This window comes from Dipodomys ordii, unplaced genomic scaffold (genome assembly GCF_000151885.1).
Source record: "Dipodomys ordii isolate 6190 unplaced genomic scaffold, Dord_2.0 Scaffold60, whole genome shotgun sequence".
NCBI lineage: Eukaryota > Metazoa > Chordata > Mammalia > Rodentia > Heteromyidae > Dipodomys > Dipodomys ordii.
This window is the reverse complement of record NW_012267276.1, coordinates 7,229,315-7,247,366: the sequence shown is the minus strand read 5'-3', so window position 1 is coordinate 7,247,366 and position 18,052 is coordinate 7,229,315. Positions and strand designations below refer to the sequence as shown.

Sequence of the window (18,052 nt, the reverse complement as noted above, 5' to 3'; positions counted from 1 at the left end):
AGAAAGAATGACATTGCCCCATTTGTTAGGAAATGGAAAGACTTGGAAAAAATTATATTAAGTGAAGTAAGCCAGGCCCAAAGGAATATAGGTCCCACGGTTTCCCTTATTTTGAATAACTAATATATGTCTGAGTCAAGCAGAAAGGTCAGATTCAGTTGATGTTAAGCAAAATGAACCCTAAGGTAAGGACTCAAATTTTTTTTTTCTTTCTTGCTCTTGTTTCTTTGTATGTCCCTCCCCCATGGTATAACCCTGCTTTCATTGTAATTGATGTTGGTATAATTTGTGGAGGGGAAGGGAAAAACCAAATAGTTTAAATAGGGATACAGGTGGACCCATTGCAACAATGATATGTACAAGACATTATGTCGAAAAATGAACTTAACAACATTTGCATGGTGTTTGGGGGGGGTGGAGATGGGATTGGATGGTAAGGGAAACAAATGAGGAGGCAACAAGGCTTGATAAGAAATGTACTCATTACCTCGCTCATGTAATTGTAACCCTTCTCTACGGTATTTTCACAATAAATAAAAGAAAAAAGACAAGCATTAAATTAGGAAGTAAATTATTTGTGGTTCTTTGTCACTAAATAACTATTATTATTATTATTATTATTTGTGTGTATGTGTGTGTGTGCGTGCTGGTTCTGGAGCTTGAACTCAGGTCCTGGTGCTATCCCTGAGCTTTTTTTATTCAAAGCTAGTGCTCTACAATTTCTGGTTTTCTGGTGCTAGTTGGACATAAGAGTCTCACAGACTTTACTGCCTGGGCTGGCTTTGAATTTTGATCCTCAGATCTCAATCTCCTGATTAGACAGGTGTGAACCACTGGCCCTTAACTAAAATAGATCTTAAAGTAAAAATATTTATAAGTTAGAAATTACTGTCCTCACTAAATTAAGAAGTATAAATGCAATGGCCTCCGAATGTGTAAAATACAAGCAAATGTTAAATTTCATACTAAAATCACACAATATGCACAGTATACATGTAGTAAATGCAGTCCGTTGGGTTTTGTGTGTGTGTGTGTGTGTGTGTGTGTGTGTGTGTGTTTAATATGGGTTTGGGAGATTAATTTCTACCCAAATTAAATGCATTTTCCCATATTTATTTATAATATCCCTGTTTAGTATACTAAAACGATGTACAGATATTTTGAATATAGAATGTGGTGTTCATGGTCTGTATAATTGATAGGTCTGCTGCTAATCTTCCATTATTAGCATTTCTAATTAAGGAGATTTATCATCCAACTGAGAGAAGGAATAAACAGTACCCTTCGGCAGAATGGGAAATTATTTTTTAATGGAAGGAAAAAATGGTGTTTTTGCAAGACTTAGTGTTAAAAGCTAAAATGACTAATCACGTGCTTTATTTTCTTGGGGAGCATATGGTGACATTTTGAATTAATACAATCTGTCACATGGTTTACTGGGAGTCCCTGGCATCACATAAGGCTGTGATTTGAGCGGGTACAATTGTGTGTGTGACATGTTACATCTCAAGAGTCATTTCCCAAAGACTACATTTTTGTTTGAAATTTTGCATTTTATTTTTGTGAAAAGCTTACATTTTATAGGTCAAAAATTTTTTTTGTGCTGTTTCAGGGTCTGGCCACTGTCCTGAGCTTTTTTACTCAAGGCCACCACTCTATTCTACCACTTGACCCACAACTCCACTTCCAGATTTTTGGTGTTTAATTGGAGATAAGAGTCTCACAGACTTTCCTGCCCAGGCTGGCTTCAAATTGAGATCCTCAGATCTCAGCCTCCTGAGTAGCTAGCATTTATAAGCACAGGCCACTGACACCTGTGCATGGTCAAACATTTTTATTTTTAATAATGAATATACTTGAAAACATTTCATATTATGTCAATGATCCCATAAATTCATTATTTTCAGAGTTGTCTGAAATTACCAGAAATTAATTGCATTTACCTATTTGTGCATTTGAATCTAAAGCAGTTCTGGTTATTTCCGTTGGTGCTTTGGTCTTAGGAAGTTTGTTTTTATTGTTAATAAATTGCCTATTGTTTAATTTGCTCATAATTATTTGTTCTTAGTCAAACTTTATCTCACATATGTGAGTAATGTAACTTTTATTATGAATATTTTATTAAGGTAACTTGGCTTAAATCAGGTATTCTTTTATTTTTATTTTTGTTATTTCCCTTCCCCTCCCGAAACTCGAAAAATGCATATACAAGATGCTAGTAAGAATTTTTTTTCAGAGTGCTGGGAATCACACCTATAATCCTATCTACTCAGGAGCCTGAGATGTGAAGATCTCAGCTAGGACAGGAAAGCTGGCAGTGGAGGTGTAGCTCAAATGGTAGAGGGTTAGCTTTAAGAAAAAGAAGCCAAGGGATTGCACGAAGGCCCTGAGAAAAGATTTTCAGCTATTTATTTACTAATACCAAATAAGCCACAAATCTGATCATATACATGAGATATGACTTGAAATGGCAATAAACTACCTCTGATACTTCCAGTTTGAAATCTGTATAGTCTAAAAAGTAAATATTGCACACAATGGAAATAACTTGATTTCATGTGAAAGACTTTTCATTCTTCCAATGTTCTTTTGTTAAAACTTGCTGAAACTCATTTAAATAGTTATACTATGTATTTATAGTTCATTTGTTTGTATTAAAGAGGACATAGGTTCAGTATCTTTCAGTGGCAATCTCTAGTATCTCAGAGTTTCAACATCGTTTATTTTTTAATTTCCTGAAAAGACTAATTTTGTTACAGTGTGCTTTTTTGTAGGGGAAATGCTTATCTTGTATTATGTTTTATTTGATAATTTTTTAAACACTCTTGTAAAACAGCATACAATTAAACCATTTTAATCATTTTTTTCAGTCACATAAAGCTATAACGCTCACATTGCTGCACAAACTTTCAGGTTGTTTTTGTAATAATGCTATGTTATTTTGCTTAGTTCTACTTACTTTCCTCATGTAGTATGCAGTTATCCTCATGAAAATCTGGTGGTTTTGAGAGCGCTGAAGAGATAATGAATAAATCTGAGTGTCTACCATAGTTATTTAAATTTATTTATACAACTTGTAATAACATAACAGTACTATAAGAAGTTAAAAATTTCAAATTCAAAACTGTTGATCATATTTAAAATGTTTTACACCCTTATATTTGATATCGTTATATTTTAAATATTTGTATATTTATATATAGATTCAAATTGAAATATAGTAACATAGCTCATGCCTATAATCCCAGCCACTCATGTGGTGAACATCTGAGGATCTAAGTTTGATGCCAGCCAGGCAGGAAAACCAATGAGACTCTTACCTACTACTACCCAGCAAAATGTGGATATGGAGCTGTGGCCCAAGTAGCAGAGGACTTGCTTTGAGAGAAGAAGCTAAGGGATAGTGCTTGAGCTCTGAGGTCAAGCCCCAGGATTTGTACACACACACAATTTTTCTTATACAGGTCAGGGCAGCAAGAATTCCATGTGTCCAGCTATACAAACCATATAAGGCTCTAGAAGCTATAAAGCAGAAACTATGAGATCTACTGTTAAACTGTTCAGAGAATTTCCTAAAGGGAGAAGCAGGAAGCATGAAGTGGGTCCTGAGTTCAAGCTCCAGTACCAAGACACTCACCCCCCCAACACCAAAATTAATATACATTACTTTTTTGCTGTTTACACTGAAAATTGAAAATAATTTTATAAATTTAATTATTTTATATTTTTGTGTATATATTTACTTGTATAAATATATTTACTTATATCAATATGTACACATAAGTTTATATGTGTTTATATAAACCTATGTATATGTATACATAGTTATATATACATATAAAATATGAATATATAAATAGATACATCTGTGTGTTTGCATATCTAAATATGCATATGTATACATCAGTATGTATAAAATATATTTATAAACATACCATATAAAATACATTTATTTATATGTAATATGTAAATATTTCATATATTTATATATACAGTATATAAATGTATAAAATATAAAATTATGTATAATTTTACGAAGTCAAATTTGAAAATTTAAAATTCCCTCTCTACCTTTCAGTGACTAATTACGGCTGGCTTTTGAATGATGATTGTAATTCTGATGACTTCTCATCATCTACCATGTTCTACTGTGTAATTATCCATCTCTGAGTCCTTGCCCTTGTATGTCATCTGTCCCTTTGAGAACCTCACTATCCTCTTCTAGGAGTGTGTGAGTCTTGTGTCTTTATACACACTTCTCTTTGGCTGCATCTGGTTCTCATCAATCAATCCCAGATGAAATTGAAAAGTCTTTCCCCATTATAACACTACCTACATCATTCATCATTATCACATGTCCTTATGCTGAACATTGGCGCTTAGTTTTCTTCATCTCCTCATGGGATTCATGATTAATTGAGACCTTCTGTTTCAAAGTAGCTGTTGTATCTCCAAAACTTTGACCTTTGCTTTATTTTCAGACCCCAGCCTTAGGCTACGGCCTATGTTCCCAGATTGTGTATTTCAAGGGGTTTCATCTCTGTAGTCAGCAGACCCAATTTCCATATGTCCAATGAAAGAAAGGACATAGATGATGCTTGACTCTAATGGCATGGATTGTAGGTTTTTGCAAAGATAAATTAAACAGAATTATTCCTGCTCACATTTAGCTTACAACTTAATAGATTTATGTCAGAAATATAATATTGACAATAATTCAGGCTGAAACATCTAGAAAAGTTTTATCTGAACTCATAAATTCAGAAACACTTTTTTAAATAGTCAGACTTGGAGCTAGGCACTGGTAGCTCATGCATATAATCCTAGCTACTCAGGAGACTGAGATCTGAGGATCACTGTTCATAGCCAGCCTGAGCAGCAAAGTCCATGAGACTCTTATCTCCAATAAACTTCAAAAAAGCCAGAAGTGGAGCTTAGTTAAATCTCATCAAAGACTTAGAAATTTATGGTGAATTTTGTAAGTTTTTCCTTGAATAATTAACATGAATTATGGGTATATCAGTGGAAAGAATAGAGTCAAGATGGTTATAGAAATTGCACCATACTGTCCATGTGTTCTGGAGGTGCATACCACGTGGACAGGAGCTAGTAATTGTGGATGAGGGATTCTGGGGAACGTTTTTGGCTTGAGGGTCAGCGCTACATTGCTTTTTAAAAAAAAAAATGTAAGCACTGAAAATCAGAGAATAATAAAGCCTATTAGCTTTTTGTTTGTTTGTTTGCCAGTCATGGGATTTGAACTTAGGGCCTGGGCATTGTCCTAGAGGCTCTCTTTGCTCAAGACGAGTGCTCTACCACTTGAACCACAGTGCCACTTCTGGCTTTTTTTTTGTGGTACTGAGGAATTGAACCCAGGGCTTCATGCTTGCTAGGCAAGTACTCTACCACTAAGCCACCTTCCCAGCCTCAATATTCAGCTTTTATAGACAAAAAATTTTTTGGACCCTTTGTGGTCACATCTCATGTCAGGATCATCTGTGGCTCCTGGTTACTTTAAAACTTATCTGGAAAAAGAAGATCATTTTTGGTATGAAGACAGTGATGTTAAACTTGTGGAAAAATTTTCTGTGTAAACCCCAAATGTTCCTGTTTGCTTACTAACTCAGAAAAACCCATCAACAACAAAGGGCCACAAACTGCAGACAAGGAAGCCACGTGCTCCTGGCTAACATACTGTTACTCATCTAGATGCATGGTTTTCCATGTGTGTGGCAGACACTTAGACACAAGGAACTCAGGCCCTGGGAGCAGTCTCTGAGCTTTTTTGGCTAAAAACTACAATCTGTCACTTGAGCCATAGCTCTGCTTCTGTTTTTGTTTTTGTTTTTTGTTTTCTTATTTTTTGGTGTTAATTGGAGATAAGAGTCTCAAAGACTTTCTTGTCTGGGTTGGCTTCAAACTTTGGTGCTTAGATCTCAGCCTCCTGAGTAGCTAGGATTATAGGTGTGAGCTACTGGTGCCATCATGGGGATCTTTTTTTTAAAATATAAAACAAAAACAAAAAGTCTAAGCATTGAGAATTTGAGAATAATATGCCTATTAGAAATATTCAGCTTTTTGACTCAAGGTTGGTGTTCTACCACTTCAAACACACCTTCATTTCTGGGATTGTGCTTATTAGTTGGAGACCAGAAATGCATGGACTTTCCTCAAAGAACTGGTTTCAAATCTTAATCCTCAGATCTCAGCCTCCTGAGTTCATGTGGCTTCTGCAGTAAATTTTTAAAGTTTTCATTTGAAAATTTTCTGATTCAGCCTATTTTCTATAAAATTTTGAAGATTTTTTTTGCAATTTTAAATGTTTTTTATGTAAAAATAGTGTACAGAGGGGTTTCAGTTACATGAGTAAGGTAATGAGTACATTTCCTATCGAGCATTGTTACCTCCTCTTTTGTTTCCCCCTACCATCCCTTTCCTACCCACCTCCCCAATACCCCCCCTTCCCCCAAAGTTGGAAAGTTTGTTTTCTACATAGTGACTTGTACATCTCATTGTTAAAATGGGTCAACCTGTATCCTTGTTTCAGCATTTTGTTATTTCCCTTCCCCTCCCCTAATTAGAAAAATGTATATAAAAGATGCAGGGCACAGACATCAAATACCAAGAAAACAAGGGTTATACTATGGGGGAAGAATTGCATTTTTTGTGTGAATGAAACTCAGATACTACAATGTGATCCCTAAGATATATTGTGATTTAGAACCACCTCCTAGACAATATTGTTATAGGATTGGGTCGAAAGGTTGAGGTAAGAAATATCTTGAGAGCTATAAAAACAGATGTCTATACAATTAAAATAGAACATGAGCCTGGTGCTGGTGGCTCACACCTGTAATCCTAGCTACTCAGGAGGCTGAGATTTGAGGATCGTGGTTCAAAGCCAGCCCAGGCAGGAAAGTCTGTGAGACTCTGATCTTCAATTAACCACCAGAAAACCAGAAGTGGTACTGTGGCTCAAGTGATAGAGATCTTGCCTTGAGCTGAAGAGCTGAGGGACAGTGCCCAGGCCCAGAGTTCAAGCCCCATGACGGACAAAAAAAAGGGAGTGAGAGAGAGACTACTTTAAACTATTTTAAACTATTTTCCTTTCTAAAAAAGTATACTACCAACTGAGAGGAATAGAAGCATTTTGAAGCTTTTTTAAAAAAACTAGTCCTGGGCCTCAAACTCTGGGCTTGGGTGCTGTCCCTGAGCTCCTTTTTGCTCAAGGCTAGTGCTATACCACTTGAACCACAGCACCACATCCAGCTTTTTCTGTGGTAAGAAAAGCCACAGCGCCATGTCCAGCTTTTTCTGTGGTAAGAAAAGCTTTCTCTTATAGGTAAGAATCTCGTGGTCTTTCCTGTCCATGCTGGCTTTGAATCATGATCCTCAGATCTCAGCCCCCTGAATAGCTAGGTTACGGGTGTGAGCCACCAGCACCTAGCAGGAATGTGAAGCATTTTAACTTGATAATTTTATTCACACATATATCTCTCTATATATGATCACGATGTATATACACATATACACACAAAATGATTAACCTGCAACCTAAGTTTAGTTGCACAAATATCTACTTTTGACAGTATTCACCTCAGCTGATATAAAATCTCTGGTGTAAAATCTGAGGTTCCAGCATTGTAGACATCACTCATGCCCTTGATCACCCCAACCTTTTGCTCTGTACTTTTCTAGGATGTGGCTTCAGCTTCATATCCATCTGAACACAAAAGGTGATTGGTATTTTGCTATCAGTAACTACAATCTACAATTAGAAAAAAAATGTTTGAGTAGTGGCAACAGAAGCATCAGAAAATCACAAAATTATCAGAAAAATAACCATTTTGGAAGGCTGTGGATCTCAGCATTGTTCTGTGTTAAGAACATTTATTTTATAAGCACCTTACAGATGCATGAATGGATGGCTTTATAGGAAACAAAGTGGTAGAAATAAGTAAGATTGAAGCTTTCCATAAAGAGAAAAAACTCTATGGAAGGTAAAATATCAACACAAAGAGAAAAAGAATGTATCTGGGTTTTATTTTAATTTAGACAAGTGCAACTGAATGCATTTTCACTGCTTTAACTTTGAAGGGTTAAGGTTCATGAATGGTTTTGAGCACACAACCCAAGGATGTAATTTTCCCTGTAGTTACGAGGACAGCCCACAGCATTCTCGCCAAATATGAATGCAGTCTGGCCTTCACCACAGAATGAATCGGCTAACATTGTGTTTATGGAGAGTAAGCTCCAAGCTTTGTTAAATGTTGGATTTATAACTATGTGTCATCGATAACAACATATCTAAAGCTGAAAGTAAAATGAATTATTTCATTAAGTATGAAATACGTGCAATAATGCCTCTATGTCAACTCATTGATGTAAACATATAGTCAAAAGTTGGAGAAATTACAATATGGAGATATAACACAAATCTTTTTTCTCTAACTAACACAAATAGAACACAGAAAATGAGATTTAACCCCATCAGAGGTTGTTTTGGAAATTCTAATAGTAAAAGGATTGTCAACAACACTTAGTTGGTTGGCCAGCTGTTCCAAGTCCTGGGTTGCTGTAGGTCTGTTCTACATTTCTTTATGTCATTTCAGAGAAATGGCCAGTAGTGTCTTCTTTGTGATTTAGTATCTCCTTTGTGGTTAATGTGTTTAAAGATACTATCACACCATATTGTCAAATCAACCCTTCATGAGAGAGCACCAATGTTCGCTTCTGGAGCGGGCTCAGCAAAGTTCAAATCATAGGTTATCAAGGAAAATCTTGTTCTTGTAGAGGAAGTTTAAAAAAAAATCACTCAGTCATTTGTCTTAGGTGTTCAAAAATTTTGCTTGGATGTTTCCAGAAATCTCTTCTGGAATTCTGTCTATAGTGAACTATTCATAAAGGGCTAAGAGTTGATTTTCTTTTCTTTCTAGGATCCCCTGCCCTGACTGGAACTGGAACAATCAATGTCATCATAGATGACATCAATGACAATGTCCCCACTTTTGCCAGCAAAATGTATTTCACAGAGATTTCTGAAGATGCACCCACTGGAACCGATGTGTTATTGGTAAATGCTTCAGATGCAGATGCATCAACAAATGCAGTCATAAGGTCAGTGCATTTGATTTTGTGGACATTGTTTTGTGTGTGTGTGTGTGTGTGTGTATTCACATGTGTGCTCATGGTATGCTTAAGCCCAAGAGCTTAGGTGCTCTCCCTTGGCTATTTTGCTCAAAGCAAGAGCTAGAGATTCACTTCTGGCTTTTTAATAATTAATTGGAGATAAGAGTTTCATAGACTTTCCTTTCTTAGGCTCACTTGAAACTGTGATCTAGTTCTCAGCCTCTTGAGTAACTCGATCACAGGTGTGGGTAACTGTTTGTTTCTCCATTCATCAGTGGCCTCTGCACCCAGTGAGTGTGCTGTCTAGGAAATGCAGCCAGGGTGTGTCAGGTTCACAAGTCACCTCGTGTCAAGTTCACAATGATAATTGGGCAAAGCTACCATCACCAGCCCAGAGTCACTGTGAGGCAAAATATATCTAACTCTTTATGGGACAACCAATTATTTACCATTTACTGTTAAACCTAATAAGAATATTTCTTAGTGTAAAAGTTTATTTTACTCTATGTAAATGCTCTTAATGTTGAGGATTATTTAGAGAATGGTAAAGCAGCTGAATTATTTCAGTTGATTGAACTAGTTTGTCTTCTTCTGCATGCCTTCTGAATTTACAAGATAAGATTTTCCAATCTGGTCACCTGTGGCTCATTGCTGCACTGCTAGCTGCTCAGGAGGCTGCAATCTGAGGATCATGGTTCAAGGCCAGCCTGAGCAAAAAAGTTTCAAGACTAGAGGGAAAAAAAAACAAGTAACAGTTTGAAGGCCTGAATTCAAAATTCTGTACTGGCACACACACACACACACACAAAACAGATTTTCCAATTTTCTAGGGAAAATATCAATAATATAAACATTTTTACACACACATCTTTGGTGTGTGTTGTGTGTGGGTGTTACTTAAGTTCAAATGTGAGAAAGTTCAAAGTAGAGCATTATCTGAAGAGAGTAGGGTAATTGTAGTCAAACGTGGAACATGAATGAATATTGTAACAACTTGATTGGTGGTTTTGTTCCTTGCTACTAATTTCCAATTAAGAAAGTCATCTCAGAAAACCATCTTTAATTAGTGTTTTGCTATTGGCAAAGATGACTGAGTTAAAGTAGGAAGCCTGGGGTCTTTTTTCTTTCAATTAATGAACACTTTCTGACTTTATTGACAAAAGCATGTGCCAAGCATGATAAGATATCTGCTGTCTTCACCACATCATTCTTTGTAAGGTAGAAAACCAAATGCAAATAAATAGGATGGTTTCAGATAATGATGATAGTCTGGGAATAAAACAAAATAATAAAAACTAAATAAAACAGGGTATAAAAATAGATACTATCAAAGAAAGCTTTTAGATTTGATCTTATGGTTGGTGTCATATTCATCAGTTTTTGCCATTCTTGCTGTGTAAATACCTGAAGGAATTCCACTAGGGGAACAATTTGTTTTGGTTTATGGTCTCCATGGCCTCAGTCTGTGGGGCAGTGGTTCTGTGTTCTTAAAATCAAAGTTAGAGCATCATGGTGGCTAGAGCTTGTGAAAGAGGAGCCTGACCATCGCATGGCAGCCAGGATGCAGGAAGAAGTCCTGGACTGGGCTCAGAGTTAAGGTGAAGACATTCCCCTTCCACAGACCCATCCCATATAAACATTCTGGCACAGTTTTGTTTGTCTCTGAATGCAAGAAGCCATTGGTCAGGTCTGAGCCCTCAGGACATATCATCTCTATAAATGCCCTCATGGCAGGCCCTGAGGCAAGTGTTATTGATCCCCTCCACTGTACTGGCCCATCCCAGTACAGTAGTGCATTGAAGAGATCTTAGAAATGAAAACTAAGTCCTTAGTAAGTAGCATAGCTTTATTGCTTGTTGGGAATTGAAGGGCAAGTATTGTCAGTTTAATGTATAGACAGAGTTGCTTTTGCTGTGAAGGTGATGTCTTTTTACTGCACCCTCTACAGGAATGCAGTCTATGTCTTAGTTTATTTTTTCCTTTTTCTTTTTCTTTTTGGTGCTGAAATCAAGGCCTGGGAACTCTCCTTTATCATGTTTTGCTCTGGTGCTCTACTACTAGAGCTCTACTTCTGGATAAGAGTCTCAGAGGCTTTCCTTCCCAGGCTGGCTTCAAACAGTGATCCTCAGATGTCAGCTTGCTGAGGAGCTAAGATTACAGGTGTGAGCCACTAGTGCCCAGCAAAGGCAGTGTCTTCACATGTAGAAAATCGAATCATTCAAATCCCTTTGTGAGAGACCTTAACTGACCCATGCAAGCTCTGCTGTCCTGACCTATTCACAGCCTAAAACTTTGTCTCTTACTACTATCACATCAGCTATTAAATTCTCAATTAACAATCAGTGAATTGGGGATGACATACACAGATCCTAATAAATGATACCACTCCAAGGTAGTGATCTTTAAGTTAAAGTATCAGGAAGGGTGAGCGATGAGCTCGGTGCTTTTATCTAAGAAAGCCAGAGTATCTGGATACAAAGGAGAAAGGGGACAGAGAGAGACCAGAGACTGCCAGATCATACAGACCATATGGTGAGGAATTAGGATTTTAACTTTAAGTAGGAAACCATTGGGGTGTTTAAAAAACTATGGAAATACATAAACTTTCTGCATCTGAACTGGATAGAGAGAAGGAGAGAGAGGAAGGAGGAGGAGAAGAAGAGGAGGAGGAGGAGGTAGAGGAGGATAATGTGGAGGAGGAGGAAGAAGAGAAGGAGGAGGAGGAAGAAGATGAGAAAAAAAGGAAGGGGAGAGAAAGTGGAGAGGAGAGGAGGAGTGAGTAGAAACACATAGAGAAGAGGAGAAGAGAGGAAAGGAGGAGAGAAAGATGAGAAGAGAGGAGAGAAGGATGAGAAGAGATAAGAGAAAAAGACAACAGGAGAGAAGAGAGGGGAGACAGAGGAGTCATCAGTGTTTAGAGGACATTTAAAACCAGGGAATTGAATGAAATACATTAGAAGAAAGTGTAATGAGAAAAAGAGACTAGAGTTTGTTCTTAAAATTTTTTCAATAAGTAAATGGCAGTTTCTTTTCCCCCAAAGGAAAACCTGTGGAGGGAGTTCGGAAGGGCTGGCCAGAGATATAGGAAAGAAATCTGGAAGGGTTGTTTACAGTCATTGTGAAAGGAAAAACAATAGCACACCAGCTCTCTTCAGAGGCCAGGGCCTAGCTCTAAGTGAGATTTTCCCCTCCTAGAGGACAATAGAATTCAAACATTGACTATAGACAGAAATTAGTCTGATACTCAGAGAAATTCTGTCCATTGTCATCTATAAGCCTGTGTGTTATTTAGCTTAGCATATCCAGGAGTAAGGCATGGTCGAAATTTTCCTAAGGATAAACCTCAAAAGGCCTAGAAACACCCTATGCAAAATACAGACAATGAAATCCATAACCTGAGATTTGGTCCAAAATCTCCAGTTGCATGTTGCAAGTTGAGTCATATAATCAAGCAGTGTGGACTTAAATAATTACTAATTGCTGAATAGGGACAAATGATTATCTCTAGATGTTGTAGTAATTTAGAGGAGATTAAGGCAGATTCTGTGCTTGGAGAGTCCATGGCTACAATACAAAATTGTTTGAAGTTACACCCACTGGCTCCATTTTACCAACGATGCGCTCCCTCCTCTCAGAGTCTCCCAATTTAGCCAACCACAGCAGTAATTCAAACCTGTAATCTAGACAATGAGGAGGCTGAGATCTGAGGATTGCAGTGCAAAACCAGACCAGGCTGGAGAAGCTGAGAAACTCTTATCTCCAGTTAACCAGTAAAAAAAAAAAGCCAGAAGTGGAGCTGTATCTCAAGTGGTAGAGTCCCAGCTTTGAGCAAGAGAAGCTAGAGGACAATGTCCAAGAGCTTAGTTCAAGCCCTAGCACTGACACACATCAATCAATAAATCAGTCAATCGATGATTGAATGTCAATCAATAATCAGTCAATCAATAATCTCCCAACTCCAATTGTCTATGGCATAATGTTCCATTTCCCTAACCCAGTCACCCTATAAATGGCAGTTTGTCTTCCAGTGCTTATGTTCCACAAATTCCCAAATAGCCCACATTTCATCTCTGATCATTTTCTGCTCCTGCAAAAGGAGTCAGTGTTTGCCTAAGCCTTAGAGCTGTGTTAAAATCCTTCTATAACCTAGATTAGTGCTAAGAAAAATGCTACTTGCTGACCTGATTTGGCCCAGATCCTGCTTTTGTAAATGAAGTATGATTGAACCACACCCATGCCCACTGCTTTGTGCCCTGTGTGGCTGGTTCTGCACTGCTGTGGTGGGCTTCAGATAGCAACAGAGATCTCATGACCCACCAAGCTAATATTGATTCTTACTAAGTTTACCAAAACGCTTTGCCCACCCCGGCCTGTGGCAGTTTTTCTCACTTTGCAACAACATTCTAAGGTAAATAGCTGTTCAAAATTTAACATTCCTGGGTGCCCCTAGTCCACACTTTTAATCCTTGGTACTCAGGAGGCCAAGAACGAAGGATCACAGTTCAAAGCCAGCCCTAGTAGGAAACTCTGTGAGACTCAAATCCAACCACCAAAAAGGTAGTGGTGCAGTAGCTTAAGTAGTAGGGAAGTAGCCTTGAACAATATAGTTAAGGGACCTTAGGCCTTGAGTTCAAGCCCTGGGATTAGCACACATACACACACACACACACACACACACAGACACACACACACACACACACACACACACAAATATTTACTCTAAACTTTTCTTGTCCAAAGAAGGCTTAATTTGAATCATGTTAGTTAAGTGTTTGTGTATGTTATGTTCCCAATTTATCACTTTTTAACAATTTTAAAAGGTGTCCTTTTCTTCACTTTCTATGTGTTGTATCTCCATTTAGGAACTAATCTTGAAACAATGTTTTATTTTAGATCTACTAATTCATGTCTGCTTTTTAGTTTGTCTATCCATTTAACTATAAAAATATATAGATGGGGTATGATACATTATATATAATAGATTTTATTTTTTTCTGGTCTTTATTGAAGATTATTGCAGTTCTTTTGTACATTATTTATTTATTTTTCTATTTTTATTTTTTTAAAGGGTAGGTTTATTCAGTAGACCTGCTAGGACAAGGCAAGATTGGCACTCCATGTGGCTAGGAAAGGCCTGGGAATGAGATCTGGGAAAGAGATGAAAAAGAGAGGAAAGAGCTAGAAAAGAGCAGAGAGAGCAGGGAGAGAGCAGAGAGAGAGCAGAGAGAGCTAGAAAAGAGCAGTGAGAGAGCAGAGAGAGAGGAGAGAGAGAGAGAGCAGAGAGAAAGAGCCAGAGCAGAGAGCAGAGAGAGCAGGGAGCACTAGAAAAGAACAGAGAGAGGATATTTATTTATGTTTATTGTGAGAATACCATACAGAGGAGTTACAGTTTCATGGGCAAGATAACGAGTACATTTCTTATCAAGCATTGTAGCCTCCTCCTTGTTTCCCCTTCCCATCCCTTCCCATCCTCCTCTCTACCCCCACTCGATCCTTCCCCCACCCCCCACCAAAGTTGTAAAGTTTGTTTTTCCACATAATGACTTGTACATCTCATTGTTGCAATGGGTCCACCTGTATCCCTAGTTAAAAGTTTGTTTTTGCCCTTCCCCCTCCACAAATTATACCAACATCAAATACAGTGAAAGTATGGATTATACCGTGGGGGAGGGACATACAAAGCAACATAGAAATCATCTTATAAATATGTTAGAAACCATTGCATAAAAGGAAATAAAAACATTTGAATACTTTTCTTGGGGTTCATTCCCCTAACATCAACTTTATAACTACACCCTACATATGTTCTTTTATGTATATAAAACTAGATTTTGGAGTGCTTACCATGTGTCAGGTTTTTGTTTTGCCAATTCCTTTTCATAAAAGAATTCCATCAATACTCCCAATGAGTATAAATGTGATCACTACTTTATAGACAGAGAAAGAAAGAAAAATGGTAAGAAATTTGATGAATTTACATGTTGTTGGTGGGGTTAACCTTATGCCCAAGTCAACTGTGTGTAAAAGTTCTGCCTCTTCATCATTACTCAGTGACAATATTCACCCAGCAGTGATGCTAAGAACATCCACTGGAGATGACTTACCCAAACGAATTCAGCACAAGATTCTTAGGGTGGTGACTACTCTCAATCTGTATATATTATTTGAAGCAGCAATGTCTTACTGTTCAGCAAGTAGGTGAACACATTTGCTAATTTGCATTGAAGTAAAGTACTGTAAAGCAATACTACATTGATGTACCTTAAGCAAGAGTGCACTGCCCTCAGCCCTCATGTACAGCATAGCTCGTCTTTACTCAAGTCCCTCAGCTGAGTTAGACCTTCCTTACAACATAGTGTAATGGGGAAATTAGCATGTTGAAGTCATAAAGACAGAAATTGGACTCCATTTGTGCCATTTATCTACTGTGCATTTCTTGTTAATTTTTCTTAGATTTAGATGCAGTATGTACAAAACAAACAACAAATGAACAATCAACAACAAATCCAAAGCTGAAAATAAGTCCTTAGGCTAATTGGGAGGGTTTTGGTTTTAGGCTGGTACGAGGGCTTGATCTCAGGGTCTGAGTTTTGTCCCCAAGCTTTTCTACTTAAGACTACTGCTCTTTCACTTGAGCCACAATTCTGTTTCTGACTTTTTGAACATTTATTTTGGAGGTAGGAGTCTTATGAACTCTCCTGCCTGTGCTGATTATGAACTGCAGTCTGTATATTGCAGCCCCCTAAGTAGCTAGGATTACAGGCCTGAGCCACTAGTGCCCAACTCTCATTATGAGTTTTAAATGTGAGAATATATATATATATATATAATATATTTTATATATACTTATGTACAAATATACATTTATATAAAAATATTTAATATAAATAGATGTATATATATTCTCTATATAAATTATATACTAAGCTATATATACATATATACATATTCAGTATATTCAGTATAAATTAAAAAGTTATCAACATGACAGAAATATTTAAAGATCACCATCGATGTGTTTAACTGTTAAGAAGATATCACAGTACAATCTAATAAAGTTTATAGCTTTACAATAATAGATAAAGACTATAGTCATGAGAAGTGAGTCAGCTCCATATATGAGAGGTGGCTAAAACCTGGACATAGGTTGTAGCTTAGAGACCATTTACAGAGATGTTTTTACTTCTTTTCAGTCATTATTTTAAATTAAAACTATAAATGTGCAATCCCGTGGTGATATAGACTATCTCAAAAAGGTCATAACTATTTTAATCTTCAACAACATTTAAATATGTCATCTGCTTTTAAGCAGAAAATCATATTAGCTTGCACAATAGCATAAAATAAAAAATGCAAATTTATAGAATAAGATTCCCAACCAGGCCCTAGTGGCTCACTCCTGTAATCCTATTCAGTGTTTGAGATCTGAATATTGTGGCTCAAAACCAGCCCAGACAGGGAAGTCCATGAGGCTCTTATCTCCAATTAACCACCAAAAAGACAGAAGTGGAAGTGTGGCTCAAGTGGTAGAGCACCAGCCTTGAGCAAAAAACTAAATGAGAGCACAAGACCCTGAGTGTAAGAGCCACTAATGGCAAACAATATAAATGTTCCCTGATTATATGATTATTTTGTGAGACCTGGAGCAGACACCACATCATTTGCCATTTGCCTTTCAATCCACTACTTCCTCTATAACGCTGTGTTCTTGATGTATAGGAAAGATCCAGGCACAAATTTGCATATTTTATTATTCATATTTATTGGTGCTTGTAAATTTTTAGGCAAAAAACTAATGCTTTGAACTTTGTTGTCAGAAAAGTGTTAGAAACATTCATAGCTTTAAGAATATCTTTTTAATTATTAAATTACTTGATAATTTCTACATCTATTGATAGCAGCAAGATTTTGATTTTTAGCTTGATAATGAAAATAGCTACCGTTTATCAGGGAAGTCATTGTACTTTGTAGAAAGCCATTTCTGGCCTAGGAAGTGATTCTGCCCTTTGGCTGTGCCCCATAGTGTTAAAATCTGTGCAATGCCTAGTGTCTCATCAGAACTGATGTCATTTCTCAGCTAAACTCCTTCTTTCCTCCTTTTGGGGGTTATACTTTTTTAGGAATTCTATTTTTTAAAAAATCAGCTTCCAACTTTCAGTATTTCGATAAAATATGGTAAAACACTAAAATGCTTGTTTTAGACTGTGAGTATAAGAAAAGAATGAACACATCACAAGATAAACTCTACTTTCTTTCCTGAGTTTCTATGAGACAGGTCCTCTTGCTACCAAAACATATTCTTAGCTCCATCTAAAACACCAATATCTTTGTTGATATAAAGAGGAAAAGATGTTAAGTACATCTATTTTCTTCTTAACCTCCATAAATGATTTTGATCCTTCGAGTTGAGCTGCTTTTTATTTATTTATTAACTAATAGCTTAATCTCTGGGAATCTCATCTCAAACACAACACCATAAATAAGTGCAGATAACTTTATTCTTCTAAAAGAAGAAAGAAGATATTCTCAGTGGAAATTCTTTCTAGTTAACCAGTCTGGCTAGCATCAAACTGTCCATGAAGGTGTCAACTTCTCCTGACATAGCCATATGAGGAATGACCAATGAGAGAATTAGTATACAGGAATGTCTCTGTGTAAATAATTGGATCGTTAGCTGCTCTGAATGGACATTACTGCCAAATATAGTGTTTTGTCTTTAAAGAATAAGATCTTCAACTGATTTCTCCTGGTTTAATATGGTGTGCAGCAGAAAAATAATTTTTAAGCTTGATTTAAAAAAATATTCGTTTGTGGGCTGGGAAGGTTGCTCAGTGGTAGAGTGCTTGCCTTGCATGCATGAGGCCCTGGGTTCAATTCCTCAGCACCACATAAGCAGAAAAAGCCAGAAGTGGCACTGTGGCTC

The 18,052-nt window shown here is 37.0% G+C and overlaps 1 protein-coding gene across 1 annotated transcript in view; it reads left to right on the top strand.

Moving 5' to 3' along the window:
- Nucleotides 1–18,052, top strand: part of Fat4 (FAT atypical cadherin 4) — a 190,065-nt gene that overhangs the window by 132,769 nt on the left and 39,244 nt on the right. Inside the window, exons 7-9 of the mRNA XM_013022110.1 lie at nucleotides 8,937–9,117; nucleotides 15,181–15,323; nucleotides 15,583–15,593. Coding sequence (XP_012877564.1) covers nucleotides 8,937–9,117; nucleotides 15,181–15,323; nucleotides 15,583–15,593 — 335 coding nt within the window. The remainder of the gene's footprint in view (nucleotides 1–8,936; nucleotides 9,118–15,180; nucleotides 15,324–15,582; nucleotides 15,594–18,052) is intronic.